The sequence below is a fragment of the Eretmochelys imbricata genome, chromosome 12 (assembly GCF_965152235.1).
Source record: "Eretmochelys imbricata isolate rEreImb1 chromosome 12, rEreImb1.hap1, whole genome shotgun sequence".
NCBI lineage: Eukaryota > Metazoa > Chordata > Testudines > Cheloniidae > Eretmochelys > Eretmochelys imbricata.
Genome location: NC_135583.1, coordinates 19,006,506 through 19,021,582, shown reverse-complemented (window position 1 = coordinate 19,021,582; position 15,077 = coordinate 19,006,506). Strand labels below are relative to the sequence as shown.

At 43.7% G+C, this 15,077-nt stretch overlaps 1 protein-coding gene across 9 annotated transcripts in view; it reads right to left on the bottom strand.

Moving 5' to 3' along the window:
• ITFG1 (integrin alpha FG-GAP repeat containing 1) overlaps positions 1–15,077 on the bottom strand; it is a 218,268-nt gene that overhangs the window by 151,416 nt on the left and 51,775 nt on the right. For all 9 annotated transcript variants that reach the window (XR_013347660.1, XR_013347662.1, XR_013347658.1 and 6 more), the window contains exon 7: positions 8,366–8,427. Coding sequence is in view for 2 of the 9 variants with exons in the window: in XM_077831061.1 (XP_077687187.1) it covers positions 8,366–8,427 (62 nt within the window). In the remaining 7 variants the exon portion in view is untranslated. The remainder of the gene's footprint in view (positions 1–8,365; positions 8,428–15,077) is intronic.

The window sequence follows — 15,077 nt, the reverse complement described above, 5'->3', positions numbered from 1 at the left end:
ATCAACATATATGATAATTTAACTACAAATATTTATTTACTGGAGTTTTAATTACATGTAAAATATTCTCACTTTTGAGAATATTTCTCACCATCTTAATGATATGCAGTTTTTTATTCTAACTAAAGACTGTAGTATTTAAAAGACATTATGCTTTTTATTCCACTAGCCCTTCAACAGTGTATGCTGGTTTTCAGGTAAGGGGAAAAGCTCTTCCAGCGCTGTAAAAGAAGCACCCCCCCCCCCCACCCACGAGGGGAGTAGCTACCAGCGCTGGGAACGGGTGCACTGTCTACACTGCCACTTTACAGCACTGAAACTTGCATTGCTCAGGAGGGTGTTTTTTCACACCCCTGAGCGAGAAAGTTTCAGCACTGTAAAGTGGCAGCATAGACAAGGCCTTAATTAATTGTACTTCATCCATCTTTCCTGAAATAGTTCAGTTAATTTAATACATGCAATGAATCATTCTATTTTTCTTAATTCTTTTATTCTTGTCTATCAGATTTCTATAGCTGACATTTGTTTTTCCACTCCAAATGGCAAATATTTACTGGTTGAAGCCACAAAGTCCAGACACCCCAGAAGGAGAACAGAAGGCTTAAACCCCAAAAATATACAGTTAAATCAACTAATTGTATACTATGTCATTGTACTACACAAATATATTTAGGAAAAATCTTTTATGAAAGCTTGTAATGTTCTGAACTTGATAGTCACTATGAGAGATGTATACAGACCTTGGTTATGAATTTATGTATTTGTGTATACAGAAAACTGTGCTCACAAGTTCATAGCAAGGGAGGGTGGGGAGCAATCCATCAGGGAGGGACACCTTCCAAGCCAATTGTTTACATGAAACCAACTTCAAGCACCCATCCATTGTCCAGCCCAGGAAAAGACAACGATGGAGTATTAGAGTTAATGGGAAAACATTGTGACATCACTAGAATTTCCCCACTTTGAATTAACAGGAGTAACCATGCCACCATTTTTATCTCAAGCAGATCTGGTGTGTCAACTGTGTGGAATGTGTGTGCCAAAGCAAACTGATAACAGGGGACTGGTTTCACACCTCTGGGGGGGGGGGGGGGGGGCTGCCGAACCAGCGAGGAATAGCTTCAGAACTCAGGAAGACTGATTTGTGGAGACTGGGACTGGAAGGGTTGTTGTCACCTTGCAAAGAGTAACTTGGCTGTGTCAGGGATTTGAATCACAGATGCACAGCACCAAGGACCCTGAAGTTATAGGGCAGGCAGTGACAGAACCTTTTACCAGTCTGGGTGTTCCCCAAAATGTCTCAATACCTCTGTTTAATTTCAGGACATTTTCCTAAAACTATGGTGATAGGAATTTGCAGTGGTGGTGGTGGGAACAATATCCTTGATATAGCTCTGGCATCAATACTTTATCACAGTGGTTTTCAAACTGGGGTACACGTACCCCTGGGGGTATGCGAGGAAAAATCCTGTAATGCCAGACAACACTTTTTATTTAGTACAGAGGTTTTCAAATTGTGGGGCACGGAAGAACGTTTGGGAGGGGAGGGGCAAGTGGCCTATTTCAAACATTTTGAGCTGAGCCCCTGCTTTGAGTTACAATTTTTGATTACACCTCCTTCCCCAACCGAGACAGGTTGAGTGGTCTGCTAAAGTGAGTCGGAAGTGGAGGTGACATTTCCTTCCCAAGCCCCGCTGGGTTGCCCTGAGCCACCTGATATCATCACTCTCGTCCCCAACTGTTTGTCCATACTCCCCTAAAGGGGTGGCCCCACAATTAAAAAACCTCTTAAAGCTGTTGCTAAATGGAATGCATAAATTTGAGGGGGTTCACTGAACAGCAAACAGTGTACACAGAACACATGTAGTCTACACTAAAAACTGTATTCAAATATACTCAAAGTGCATGAAATCATACTTTTATACTTTTCATTAAAGACTTAAAGGGGCACATATTGTTCTTTATATTATTGGTATTTTAGGAAAAACTAATTATGGGTACCATTAAGTAATGTTAAAAAATACAGTCTTGATTGACCATTGCAAGTCTCTCCATTTTACCATTCTTCAACACAAAGCAAAGGTAATTATGGTTAGATGAAGAAGGTGCATGTCTTTATTCTCATAATTTTGATGCAAAGCTGTGTTAAAAATTTACTACACAATACGTTTAAGTGATAGTGTATTCATCTCCCCTCCCATGCTAATGCACATGTTAAGCAAGGCATACATAAAAAAGGCCTTGTAAGAAAGCTCAAAGTAATATTATATTGTACTTAAGATTTTATAGATTTCTTACTTCTATTACAGCCTTAATTTACAATACAAACTATAAAAGGTGATCACTGCTTGATTTGGTAGCATGGCTGCAGCACATGTTGCTGTAGGAGAAGTTAAGATTTTAGTCTTAACTCAATAATAATCCTGAATCTAGATTCTCATTTATACGAATACCCTTTGATGTTCTGGTAGAGTAAAGGAGCTAAAACAGCTCCCTGAGCCCTGGTCTATACTAGGACTTTAGGTTGAATTTAGCAGCGTTAAATCGATGTAAACCTGCACCCGTCCACACGATGAAGCCCTTTATTTCGACTTAAAGGGCTCTTAAAATCCATTTCCCTACTCCACCCCGCACAAGTGGATTAGCGCTTAAATCGGCCTTGCCAGTTCGAATTTGGGGTACTGTGGACACAATTCGACGGTATTGGCCTCTGGGAGCTATCCCAGAGTGCTCCATTGTGACCACTCTGGACAGCACTCTCAACTCAGATGCACTGGCCAGGTAGACAGGAAAAGAACCGCGAACTTTTGAATCTCATTTCCTGTTTGGCCAGCATGGCAAGCTGCAGGTGACCATGCAGAGCTCATCAGCACAGGTGACCATGATGGAGTCCCAGAATCGCAAAAGAGCTCCAGCATGGACCGAACAGGAGGTACGGGATCTGATCGCTGTTTGGGGAGAGGAATCCGTGCTATCAGAACTCTGTTGCAGTTTTCAAAATGCCAAAACCTTTGTCAAAATCTCCCAGGGCATGAAGGACAGAGGCCATAACAGGGACCCGAAGCAGTGCCGCATGAAACTTAAGGAGCTGAGGCAAGCCTACCAGAAAACCAGAGAGGCGGACGCCGCTCCGGGTCAGAGCCCCAAACATGCCGCTTCTATGATGAGCTGCATGCCATTTTAGGGGTTCAGCCACCACTACCCCAGCCGTGTTGTTTGACTCCTTCAATGGAGATGGAGGCAACATGGAAGCAGGTTTTGGGGACGAAGAAGAAGAAGAAGATGATGATGATGAGGTTGTAGATAGCTCAGAGCAAGCAAGCGGAGAAACCGCTTTTCCCGACAGCCAGGAACTGTTTCTCACCCTGGACCCGGCAGGCGGAGAAGGGACCTCCGGTCAGTGTACCTTTTAAAATATTATACATGGTTTAAAAGCAAGCATGTGAAAGGATTACTTTGCCCTGGCATTCGCGCCTCTCCTGGATGTACTCCCAAAGCCTTTGCAAAAGGTTTCTGGGGAGGGCAGCCTTATTCCGTCCTTCATGGTAGGACACTTTACCACTCCAGGCCAGTAACACGTACTCGGGAATCATTGTACAACAAAGCATTGCAGTGTATGTTTGCTGGCGTTCAAACAACATCCGTTCTTTATCTCTCTGTATTATCCTCAGGAGAGTGAGATATCATTCATGGTCACCTGGTTGAAATAGAGTGCTTTTCTTCAGGGGACACTCAGAGGAGTCCGTTCCTGCTGGGCTGTTTGCCTGTGGCTAAACAGAAATGTTCCCCGCTGTTAGCCACTGGGAGGATGGAGGGTTGAGGGGGTAGCCACGCGGTGGGGGGAGGCAAAATGCGACCTTGTAATGAAAGCACATGTGCTATGTATGTAATGTTAACAGCAAGGTTTATCATGAAAGAGTATAGCCACTGTTTTATAAAATGTGTCTTTTTAAATACCGCTGTCCCTTTTTTTTTCTCCACCAGCTGCATGTGTTTCAATGATCACAGGATCTTCTCCTTCCCAGAGGCTAATGAAGATTAGAAAGAAAAAAAACGCTCTCGAGATGAAATGTTCTCCGAGCTCATGCTGTCCTCCCGCACTGACAGAGCACAGACAAATGCGTGGAGGCAAATAATGTCAGAGTGCAGGAAAGCACAAAGTGACCGGGAGGAGAGGTGGCGGGCTGAAGACAGGGCTGAAGCTCAAATGTGGCGGCAGCGTGATGAGAGGAGGCAGGATTCAATGCTGAGGCTGCTGGAGGACCAAACCAGTATGCTTCAGTGTATGGCTGAGCTGCAGCAAAGGCAGCTGGAGCACAGACTGCCACTGCAGCCCCTGTGTAACCAACCGCCCTCCTCCCCAAGTTCCATAGCCTCCACAACCAGACGCCCAAGAACGCGGTGGGGGGGCCACCGGCCAACCAGCCACTCCGCCACAGAGGATTGCCCAAAAAAAAGAAGGCTGGCATTCAATAAATTTTAAAGTTGTAAACTTTTAAAGTGCTGTGTGGCATTTTCCTTCCCTCCTCCACTACCCCTCCTGGGCTACCTTGGTAGTCATCCCCCTATTTGTGTGATGAATGAATAAAGAATGCATGAATGTGAAGCAACAATGACTTTATTGCCTCTGCAAGCGGTGATCGAAGGGAGGAGGGGTGGGTGGTTAGCTTACAGAGAAGTAGAGTGAACCAAGGGGCGGGGGGTTTCATCAAGGAGAAACAAACAGAACTTTCACACCGTAGCCTGGCCAGTCATAAAACTGGTTTTCAAAGCTTCTCTGATGCGTACCGTGCCCTCCTGTACTCTTCTAACCGCCCTGGTGTCTGGCTGCGCGTAACCAGCAGCCAGGTGATTTGCCTCAACCTCCCACCCCGCCATAAACGTCTCCCCCTTACTCTCACAGATATTGTGGAGCACACAGCAAGCAGTAGTAACAGTGGGAATATTGGTTTCGCTGAGGTCTAAGCGAGTCAGTAAACTGCGCCAGCGCGCCTTTAAACGTCCAAATGCACATTCTACCACCATTCTGCACTTGCTCAGCCTGTAGTTGAACAGCTCCTGACTACTGTTCAGGCTGCCTGTGTACGGCTTCATGAGCCATGGCATTAAGGGGTAGGCTGGGTCCCCAAGGATACATATAGGCATTTCAACATCTCCAACAGTTATTTTCTGGTCTGGGAATAAAGTCCCTTCCTGCAGCTTTTGAAACAGACCAGAGTTCCTGAAGATGCGAGCATCATGTACCTTTCCCGGCCATCCCACGTTGATGTTGGTGAAATGTCCCTTGTGATCCACCAGAGCTTGCAGCACTATTGAAAAGTACCCCTTGCGGTTTATGTACTCGCCGGCTTGGTGCTCTGGTGCCAAGATAGGGATATGGGTTCCGTCTATGGCCCCACCACAGTTGAGAGAATCCCATTGCAGCAAAGTCATCCACTATGACCTGCACATTTACCAGGGTCACTACCCTTGATATCAGCAGATCTTTGATTGCGTGGGCTACTTGCATCACAGCAGCCCCCACAGTAGATTTGCCCACTCCAAATTGATTCCCAACTGACCGGTAGCTGTCTGGCGTTGCAAGCTTCCACAGGGCTATCGCCGCTCGCTTCTCAACTGTGAGGGCTGCTCTCATCTTGGTATTCATGCTCCTCAGGGCAGGGGAAAGCAAGTCACAAAGTTCCATGAAAGTGCCCTTACGCATGCAAAAGTTTCGCAGCCACTGGGAATCGTCCCAGACCTGCAACACTATGCGGTCCCACCAGTCTGTGCTTGTTTCCCGAGCCCAGAATCGGCGTTCCACAGCATGAACCTGCCCCATTAGCACCATGATGCATGCATTGGCAGGGCCCATGCTTTCAGAGAAATCTGTGTTCTTGTCCTGATCACTCACGTGACCACGCTGACGTCGCCTCCTCGCCCAGTATTGCTTTGCCAGGTTCTGATACTGCTGGATAATGCGTGTGGTGTTTAATGTGCTCCTAATTGCCAAAGTGAGCTGAGCAGCCTCCATGCTTGCCTTGGTATGGTGTCCGCACAGAAAAAAGGCGCGGAACGATTGTCTGCCGTTGCTCTGACGGAGGGAGGGGTGACTGACGACATGGCTTACAGGGTTGGCTTCAGGGAGCTAAAATCAACAAAGGAGTTGGCTTTACATCAAGGAGTATTTCAGGCAGGACTTCACAGAGGGTTCCAATAAGAAATGGTGCACCTAAGTTATTGTTCTTATTGGAATAAGGAGGGTTAGTCTGGCCTCTGATTGATACATGGCTAGATTTACCTCGCTGCACCTTCCCTGTGAGTGACTGCAGTGTGACCTAGAGGAATGAGTCCCCTAGACGGGGGAGGAGACAAATGAGTACAAAACAAATCTGGTCTATTTCTTGTTTTGATCCACTCCATCTATCTTTTACATCTTTGGCTGGCAGCAGACGGTGCAGAAGGAGTGCATGCCATCCACATCTCATGGCTGCTCGGCAGAAGATGGTGCAAAGGACTGCTAGCAATCCGTATCGCCTGCCTGCTCACCATAAGACAGTTCAACATGACTGAGTGCAGGACTAAAGAGAATGACCTGGTCAAGTCACTCCAAATTTAGTCCCTGCACCCATGTCTGCCCAGGCGCTCATGGCCGATGTGGCCAGGAGCACCTCGGACATGATGATGACGGCTACCAGTCGTACTGTACCGTCTGCTGCCACAAGGCAAGGGGTTGCTGCTACTGTGTAGCAATGCAGTACCGCGTCTGCCAGCACCCAGGAGACATACGGTGACGGTTACCTGAGCGGGCTCCATGCTTGTCGTGGTATGGCGTCTGCACAGGTAACTCAAGAAAAAAGGCGCGAAACGATTGTCTGCCCTTGCTTTCACGGAGGGAGGGAGGGAACGGGGGGCCTGACGATATGTACCCAGAACCACCCGCGACAATGTTTTAGCCCCATCAGGCATTGGGATCTCAACCCAGAATTCCAATGGGCAGCGGAGACTGCGGGAACTGTGGGATAGCTACCCACAGTGCAACGCTCCGGAAGTCGACTCTAGCCTCGGTGCTGTGGAAGCACTCCGCCGAGTTACTGCACTTAATGCACTTAGAGCATTTTCTGTGGGGACACACACACTCGAATATATAAAACCGATTTCTAAAAAACCAACTTCTATAAATTCGACCTTATTCTGTAGTGTAGACATACCTTGAGAGTACTCTGTACAAGGGGCCTTCCTGTCATAAGGGGTCTATGGTGGCACTAGTCCAAGTCTCAGTTGCAGGGTCAGGGCCTGAGTCATGGCTGGAGGGCACTATGTGTTGCAGCTATTTTATTATTTAAACATGAATGAAAGGCATAAAATTTGAAGCTACCAAAACAACTTAGGACACCTTCATGGCTCATAGCTGTACTACAGCATCATTATCTCCTCAACCCCTCTGTCCCCACTCAAAACCCCCACACCTCTTCATTATTTCTATGTTTAGATGTTTTCACATCATTCTAGAAGTGTCTATCTTTACCAGACTGATTCCCAATTGAATTTTTCTCCATGTTCCACTCCCTCCAGGCTCAGCAATACTGCCTGAATTGCACAGTATTTCCACAAGATCTCCATGCCATTTTGTGCACAAAGCAATGGATAATGACATTATCAAATTATATTTTACTTAAAGACTGCCTATTCAAACCTTTCATTTTTATCTCATACTACCTAATGGTTTTTTTAATTAATTGTTACAAGCCAATCTGGATTGAATCACGGCTTTTAATAGAGACATCTTGAAAGCAGATAGTCAAGAAATGGACTTCCTGCCAAAAAAGATTAATGCCTTTTGTTTGTTTTTCCTTTTTACTCTGAGTTGTGCTGTGATAGCTACTTGGGAGTTTCCGATCTATAATTAGAGACATGTTCTATAGGGAAAAGTGTGTCATCTAAATATCTGACTCACAAAAGTCTTTTATTCATGCCTTGAAATCTTTTTAGCCACATTTAAATCAAACTAAAAATATCCATGCCTGGAGGCAACAAGGAAAAATTACTCCTTAGAAAAGCTTTTTCTTCATAAACCATCATGCTGACAAATTAAATGACAGTAACCTCTTACAACAGCTGACACCACCACAGGAGTCCTGTTAACATGTGCATTAGGGTAGACTGATTGGTTTAATTGGCAGTCATGCTAAAATCCTGCAGAGTAACTGATGCTGAGTGAATCATCTCCTCCAGCAATATTCAGCAGTTTGAATGCAACAGTGCAGCTACGATCTCTTAATGTCAGCTCTGTTTATTCTTGAAATCAGTATCAGGTGACCTCTTTGTTTTATATTTCTTAAAGCTATGTTTTAGCATAAGATGTTTGCTGTATTTTATTTCTTACCTTATTTACCCATGTTTCAAACTGAATTTGTTGGGAATTTGATAATGTTGTAAGGAACAAATCTGAAAAAACAAATGTAATACAATTACAAGATTTAATATTTAATTATACATATACTTTTAATCCTATATATATGTAAATTAGTTTACTTAGTAGTCCAGTGGTTTTCGAATGCATAAACAAACAGATCAAAACATTGTAAAAAAAGAGCTTGTTTTCAGCCCTAAGCCTCTACTTGTACAACTACAACTGTTTGAAAATACACACTTTTGGTACACTAATGCCTCTGCACGTATACACATACCTAAACAAAAACATAAAAAGATGTACACACAGAAATAAGTGCTAGAAAACCACGTGTACAAGTGAAGAGTTATGAAATTCCTCGTTAGGGAAGAGAGGTAAACAAGTCTCAAAACTGAAGAAAACATCACACAGAATCTTTATCATTTGCTAAACATCATAATGTTTTTCTAGCTTCTCTGGCATCGAAATTAGCTCTATACTGATTAGCCCCCCCCCAAAAAAAAAGAGACATTTTTTCATCAGAACATTACTGCTTACAGAAGCATCTATACTTTTGATTGGAGGTATTTTGGGAAGATTTCCAAAGAGGGAAAACGGGAGGAGGGAAGGGAGAAGGGAAGTGGGGAAAGGATTTTGGAAAGAATGACGACAACCAAGTACTATATGTATTAAAACGTTTTAAACACAATCACCTTTCAGCAATCTGATGGCCCATTTTGCTATTTTTTCCTTCTTCCATTTACTATTTTAAATTTAAAATGGCAAAACTATTTCACTACTTAGGTAACAGAGCTCCATGACTGCGCTCAAGTGTTGTCACTATTCAGGCTATGATACAGTTGTTCCTTTGTATACAGTAAGAACCCTCAAAGAGTTACTGTTACATCCATGCTTTTCCCTGATATCATCCTGAAGAAGCAGACAGAATGTGTTATACGAAAATTTAAAAGCCACATTAAGGATAAGTGTCCTGTTCGATTAAAGAAACCTTTTTTTAAAAAGAAAACCCTGAAAGCTACAACATTTACTCTATCTTTCTAGACCCTTAAAAATGTCTATCAAGCATTTAAGACTTATGAATGGATGACCGTCTGAAAATGTGACTCACAAAAAGATACCCAATAGTTAACTTTTAATAACCAATTGTTCTTTACAATTAGAGCTTTTAAAAATATTTATTTAAAAATACCAGCAAAGATGACAAACTAATTAAACATCCCAGTTAAACTAAGATGCAGTCTAGCTCCTAAATCATTCTAGTAGCTTAATTTATTATGTTAGTATAATGATAACATAATGACCATTTTACTCAGTGCATATAAATGGAAGACCTTAAAATGATAATTTGCTTTATTTGAATTTTAAAGCTGTATTAATCCTTATGAATTTTAAATTGAAATAATCAGGACTAATGCATAAAAATGTGATATGTCAGAGACTTTTTTCCCCCTTTTTTAAAATTTACTTATTGTAGCTTTGAAAACAGAATTTGAACTTGGCAATATTTAACCTTTTGTCTGTGGAAAATCATGGTTTATATATAGAGTCACTGAACACGATGCTGATATATACATTAAAATATTAAGAACCTAGCCACAAAAGCAAGGATAATCACTTATTAGAGCCATGGGAATAATCCAGTGATTAGTTTAAAAAAAAAAAAAAGATATTTTTTCTTTACTTCTGCTGTACCTGGGTAAGGCGCTACCAAATTCGTGGCCATGAAAAACGAGTCACGGACTGTGAAATCTGGTTTTCCCTCATGGAATCTGGTTATTTGTGTGCTTTCACCCTACACTAAACAGATTTCACAAGGGAGACCAGCATTTCACAAACTGGGGGTCTGAACCCAAAACAGGGTTGGGGGGTGCAAGGTTATTTTAGGGTGGTCATGGTATTGCAACCCTTACTTCTGTGCTGCTACCTTCATTGTTGGGCAGCTGGAGGGCAGAAGCTGTTGGCCAGGCACCCAGCTCTGAAGGCTAGTGCTCACCAGCAGCAGCACAGAAGTAAGGGTGGCATGGTATGGTATTGCCATCCTTACTTCTGCGCTGCTGCTGGCAGCGGCTCTGCCTTCAGAGCTGGGCTCTTGGCCAGCAGCCGCCGTTCTCTGGACACACAGCTCTGCTGGCAGCAGTGTTGCCAGCAGCAACAGTGCAGAAATTAAGGATAGCCGTATCGCAACCCCCCCTACAATAACCTAGCAATCTCTCAACTCCTTTTTGGGCCAGGACCCCTACAATTACAATACCGTGAAATTTCAGATCTAAAGATCTGAAATAATGAAATGTACAATTTTAAAAAAATTCTGTGACCATAAAATTGACCAAAATGGACCACGAATTTGATAGGGCCATACATATGTGGGGGGAGGGATAGCTCAGTGGTTTGAGCATTGGCCTGCTAAACCCAGGGTTGTGAGTTCAATCCTTGAAGGGGCCATTTAGGGATCTGGGGCAAAAATTGGGGATTAGTCCTGCTTCAAGCAGGGGGTTGGACTAGATGACCTCCTGAGGTCCCTTTCAACCCTAACCTTCTATGATTCTATGATTCTATGTGGCCCAGTCAAACTCTCACTGAGAAGTCAATGAAAGACTTAGGGATTCTTAAAAGTAAGAGCAATTTTAACATTCAAAACATTAATATCCTCTCCACACTACAACGTTTAAGCACATTTGCAAACAGTAATTGTCATGGTTGGCTCTAAACATTTTGTGTGTCTCCATACCACATGTAGAATACCTGGTGAGTAACAATGGCAGCTAACAGAGTTTCTTCTTTAGCAGAGACTTGGCTGGCTGTGACACATGGCTAGAAAGGGTTACACAGCTTGCAGGCTGAATGACCCAAAGCTCACCTTTAAAGTCATGTTAGAAAGGTATACAAATGATAATTAGGGCCATTCATGCTAAATAGGCTCGACCTTGAAATGCAAACGTATATTGTTTGAAGTAACATTAATTGTGTGCATCTTAGATGCTATTCCTAAACAGACAGTTCCTGTCCCTCACTACAAGTACTGATTCAGAGATCAAAAGGGAATATTAACATTTGGAGGAATCTTGGGTAGAATAATGTCATTGTCTATATGTCTCTTTGAAGTTTGTAAAAGACTGCCTAATGGATAAATTGCCCTATGTTAATCTGTGTAACTAATTACTGATGGGTTTGAGAGTGGTATCTGTATCAGCAAAAAGAATGAGGAGTACTTGTGGCACCTTAGAGACTAACAAATTTATTTGAGCATAAGCTTTCGTGGGCTAAAACCCACTTCATCGGATGCATGCAGTGGAAAATACAGTAGGAAATACACACACACCCCCCATGAAAAAATGGGTGTTGCCATACACACTATAATGAGAGTGATCAATTAAGCTGTTTAGAAAGCAAATGATTACATCAAAAGCCTATTGTTTAACCAGGACTGTGTGGTCAAGTGGATGCTAGGACACTGTATACAAAGACCCTTGGGTCCTGATTCTGTCATCTCAGATCTGCTTAGGCTTCTTTGCAGGAAGTTTGAGTTGCAAGACTGAGGTCCCAGTTATGCTGGTATGCCCTGAATATGATATTTTGACATTGGACTATGACCTATGAACTCAATTCTAAAGGAACTCTTTGCAACTACAAAGCTCACCATCTCTGCTATGAATCTGAACCTTAATGGACTGAACTCATGTCTGTATGTATATTGATCTTTTAACCATACGCTCTCTCTCTTGTTTTTTTAATAAATTTTCATTTAGTTAATAAGAATTGGCTGTAGCGTAAGATCTGAAATATCCAGTAACGTGGGAGGTAATGTGTCTGATCCTTTGGGATTGGTAGAATCTTTTCTTTTATATGATGAAACAAGATTTACAGAAATTTTCATCATATTTGACGTGGGTACCTGGATGGAGGCCTGTGGCTGGATCACTTTAAGGGAACTGTGTTGTTTGGACTTCTGAGTAACTAGTAAAGTAATAAAGAAGCTGTTTTACGCTGGCTTGGCAAATTTAAGTATTGGAATATCTGCCATCTTTTTGGGGTTTGGCTGCCCCATTCTTGCAGTTCACCCTAATTGAGTGACCATAACTGGCTCCCAGTCACACTGGCAATATATCAGTCTTCACATAACCTGTTTGGTTTCAGAGTAACAGCCGTGTTAGTCTGTATTCGCAAAAAGAAAAGGAGTACTTGTGGCACCTTAGAGACTAACCAATTTATTTGAGCATGAGCTTTCGTGAGCTACAGCTCACTTCATCGGATGCATACCGTGGAAACTGCAGCAGATATTATATACACACAAAGATCATGAAACAATACCTCCTCCCACCCCACTGTCCTGCTGGTAATAGCTTATCTAAAATGATCATCAAGTTGGGTCTGGGAAAGCAGACTTCGACTCCCTCAGGGAACGGATGGGTAGGATCCCGTGGTGGACTAACACGAAGGGGAAAGGAGTCCAGGAGAACTGGCTGTATTTCAAGGAATCCCTGTTGAGGTTACAGGGACAAACCATCCCGATGTGTCGAAAGAATTGTAAATATGGCAGGCGACCAGCTTGGCTTAATGGTGAAATCCTAGCGGATCTTAAACATAAAAATGAAGCTTACAAGAAGTGGAAGGTTGGACATATGTCCAGGGAAGAGTACAAAAATATTGCTCGGGCATGTAGGAATGAAATCAGGAGGGCCAAATCGCACCTGCAGCTGCAGCTAGCGAGAGATGTCAAGAATAACAAAAAGGGTTTCTTCAGGTATGTTGGCAACAAGAAGAAAGCCAAGGAAAGTGTGGGCCCCTTAATGAATGAGGGAGGCAACCTAGTGACAGAGGATATGGAAAAAGCTAATGTACTCAATGCTTTTTTTGCCTCTGTCTTCACGAACAAGGTCAGCTCCCAGACTGCTGCGCTGGGCATCACAACATGGGGAATAGATGGCCAGCCCTCTGTGGAGAAAGAGGTGGTTAGGAACTATTTAGAAAAACTGGACGTGCACAAGTCCATGGGGCCGGACGAGTTACATCCGAGAGTGCTAAAGGAACTGGCGGCTGTGATTGCAGAGCCATTGGCCATTATCTTTGAAAACTTGTGGCGAACGGGGGAAGTCCCGGATGACTGGAAAAAGGTTAATGTAGTGCCAATCTTTAAAAAAGGGAAGAAGGAGGATCCTGAGAACTACAGGCCAGTCAGCCTCACCTCAGTCCCTGGAAAAATCATGGAGCAGGTCCTCAAAGAATCAATCCTGAAGCACTTACATGAGAGGAAAGTGATCAGGAACAGTCAGCATGGATTCACCAAGGGAAGGTCATGCCTGACTAATCTAATCACCTTCTATGATGAGATTACTGGTTCTGTGGATGAAGGGAAAGCAGTGGATGTATTGTTTCTTGACTTTAGCAAAGCTTTTGACACGGTCTCCCACAGTATTCTTGTCAGCAAGTTAAAGAAGTATGGGCTGGATGAATGCACTATAAGGTGGGTAGAAAGTTGGCTAGATTGTCGGGCTCAACAGGTAGTGATCAATGGCTCCATGTCTCGCTGGCGGCCGGTGTCAAGTGGAGTGCCCCAGGGTCAGTCCTGGGGCCGGTTTTGTTTCATATCTTCATAAATGATCTGGAGGATGGTGTGGATTGCACTCTCAGCAAATTTGCGGATGATACTAAACTGGGAGGAGTGGTAGATACGCTGGAGGGCAGGGATAGGATACAGAGGGACCTAGACAAATTGGAGGACTGGGCCAAAAGAAATCTGATGAGGTTCAATAAGGGTAAGTGCAGGGTCCTGCACTTAGGACGGAAGAACCCAATGCACAGCTACAGACTAGGGACCGAATGGCTAGGCAGCAGTTCTGCGGAAAAGGACCTAGGGGTGACAGTGGACGAGAAGCTGGATATGAGTCAGCAGTGTGCCCTTGTTGCCAAGAAGGCCAATGGCATTTTGGGATGTATAAGTAGGGGCATAGTGAGCAGATCGAGGGACGTGATCGTCCCCCTCTATTTGACATTGGTGAGGCCTCATCTAGAGTACTGTGTCCAGTTTTGCGCCCCACACTACAAGAAGGATGTGGATAAATTGGAGAGAGTCCTGCAAAGGGCAACAAAAATGATTAGGGGTCTGGAACACATGACTTATGAGGAGAGGCTGAGGGAACTGGGATTGTTTAGTCTGCAGAAGAGAAGAATGAGGGGGGATTTGATAGCTGCTTTCAACTACCTGAGAGGTGGTTCCAGAGAGGATGGTTCTAGACTATTCTCAGTGGTAGAAGAGGACAGGACAAGGAGTAATGGTCTCAAGTTGCAGTGGGGGAGGTTTAGGTTGGATATTAGGAAAAACTTTTTCACTAGGAGGGTGGTGAAACACTGGAATGCGTTACCTAGGGAGGTGGTAGAATCTCCTTCCTTAGAAGTTTTTAAGGTCAGGCTTGACAAAGCCCTGGCTGGGATGATTTAATTGGGGATTGGTCCTGCTTTGAGCAGGGAGTTGGACTAGATGACCTCCTGAGGTCCCTTCCAACCCTGATATTCTATGATTCTATGAACCAGTCCTCCTTCGCACCAGCTCTCAGTGCAGCAGGGCATCTTTGACAACATTATCCCATTACTGCTGGTGATGCATTGCATGTGCCTGTTTTCCATGAACTATGCCCTACTTAGCCAAAATGGGATGGCTGCCAATGTACACACATGGCTCACGGGCTGT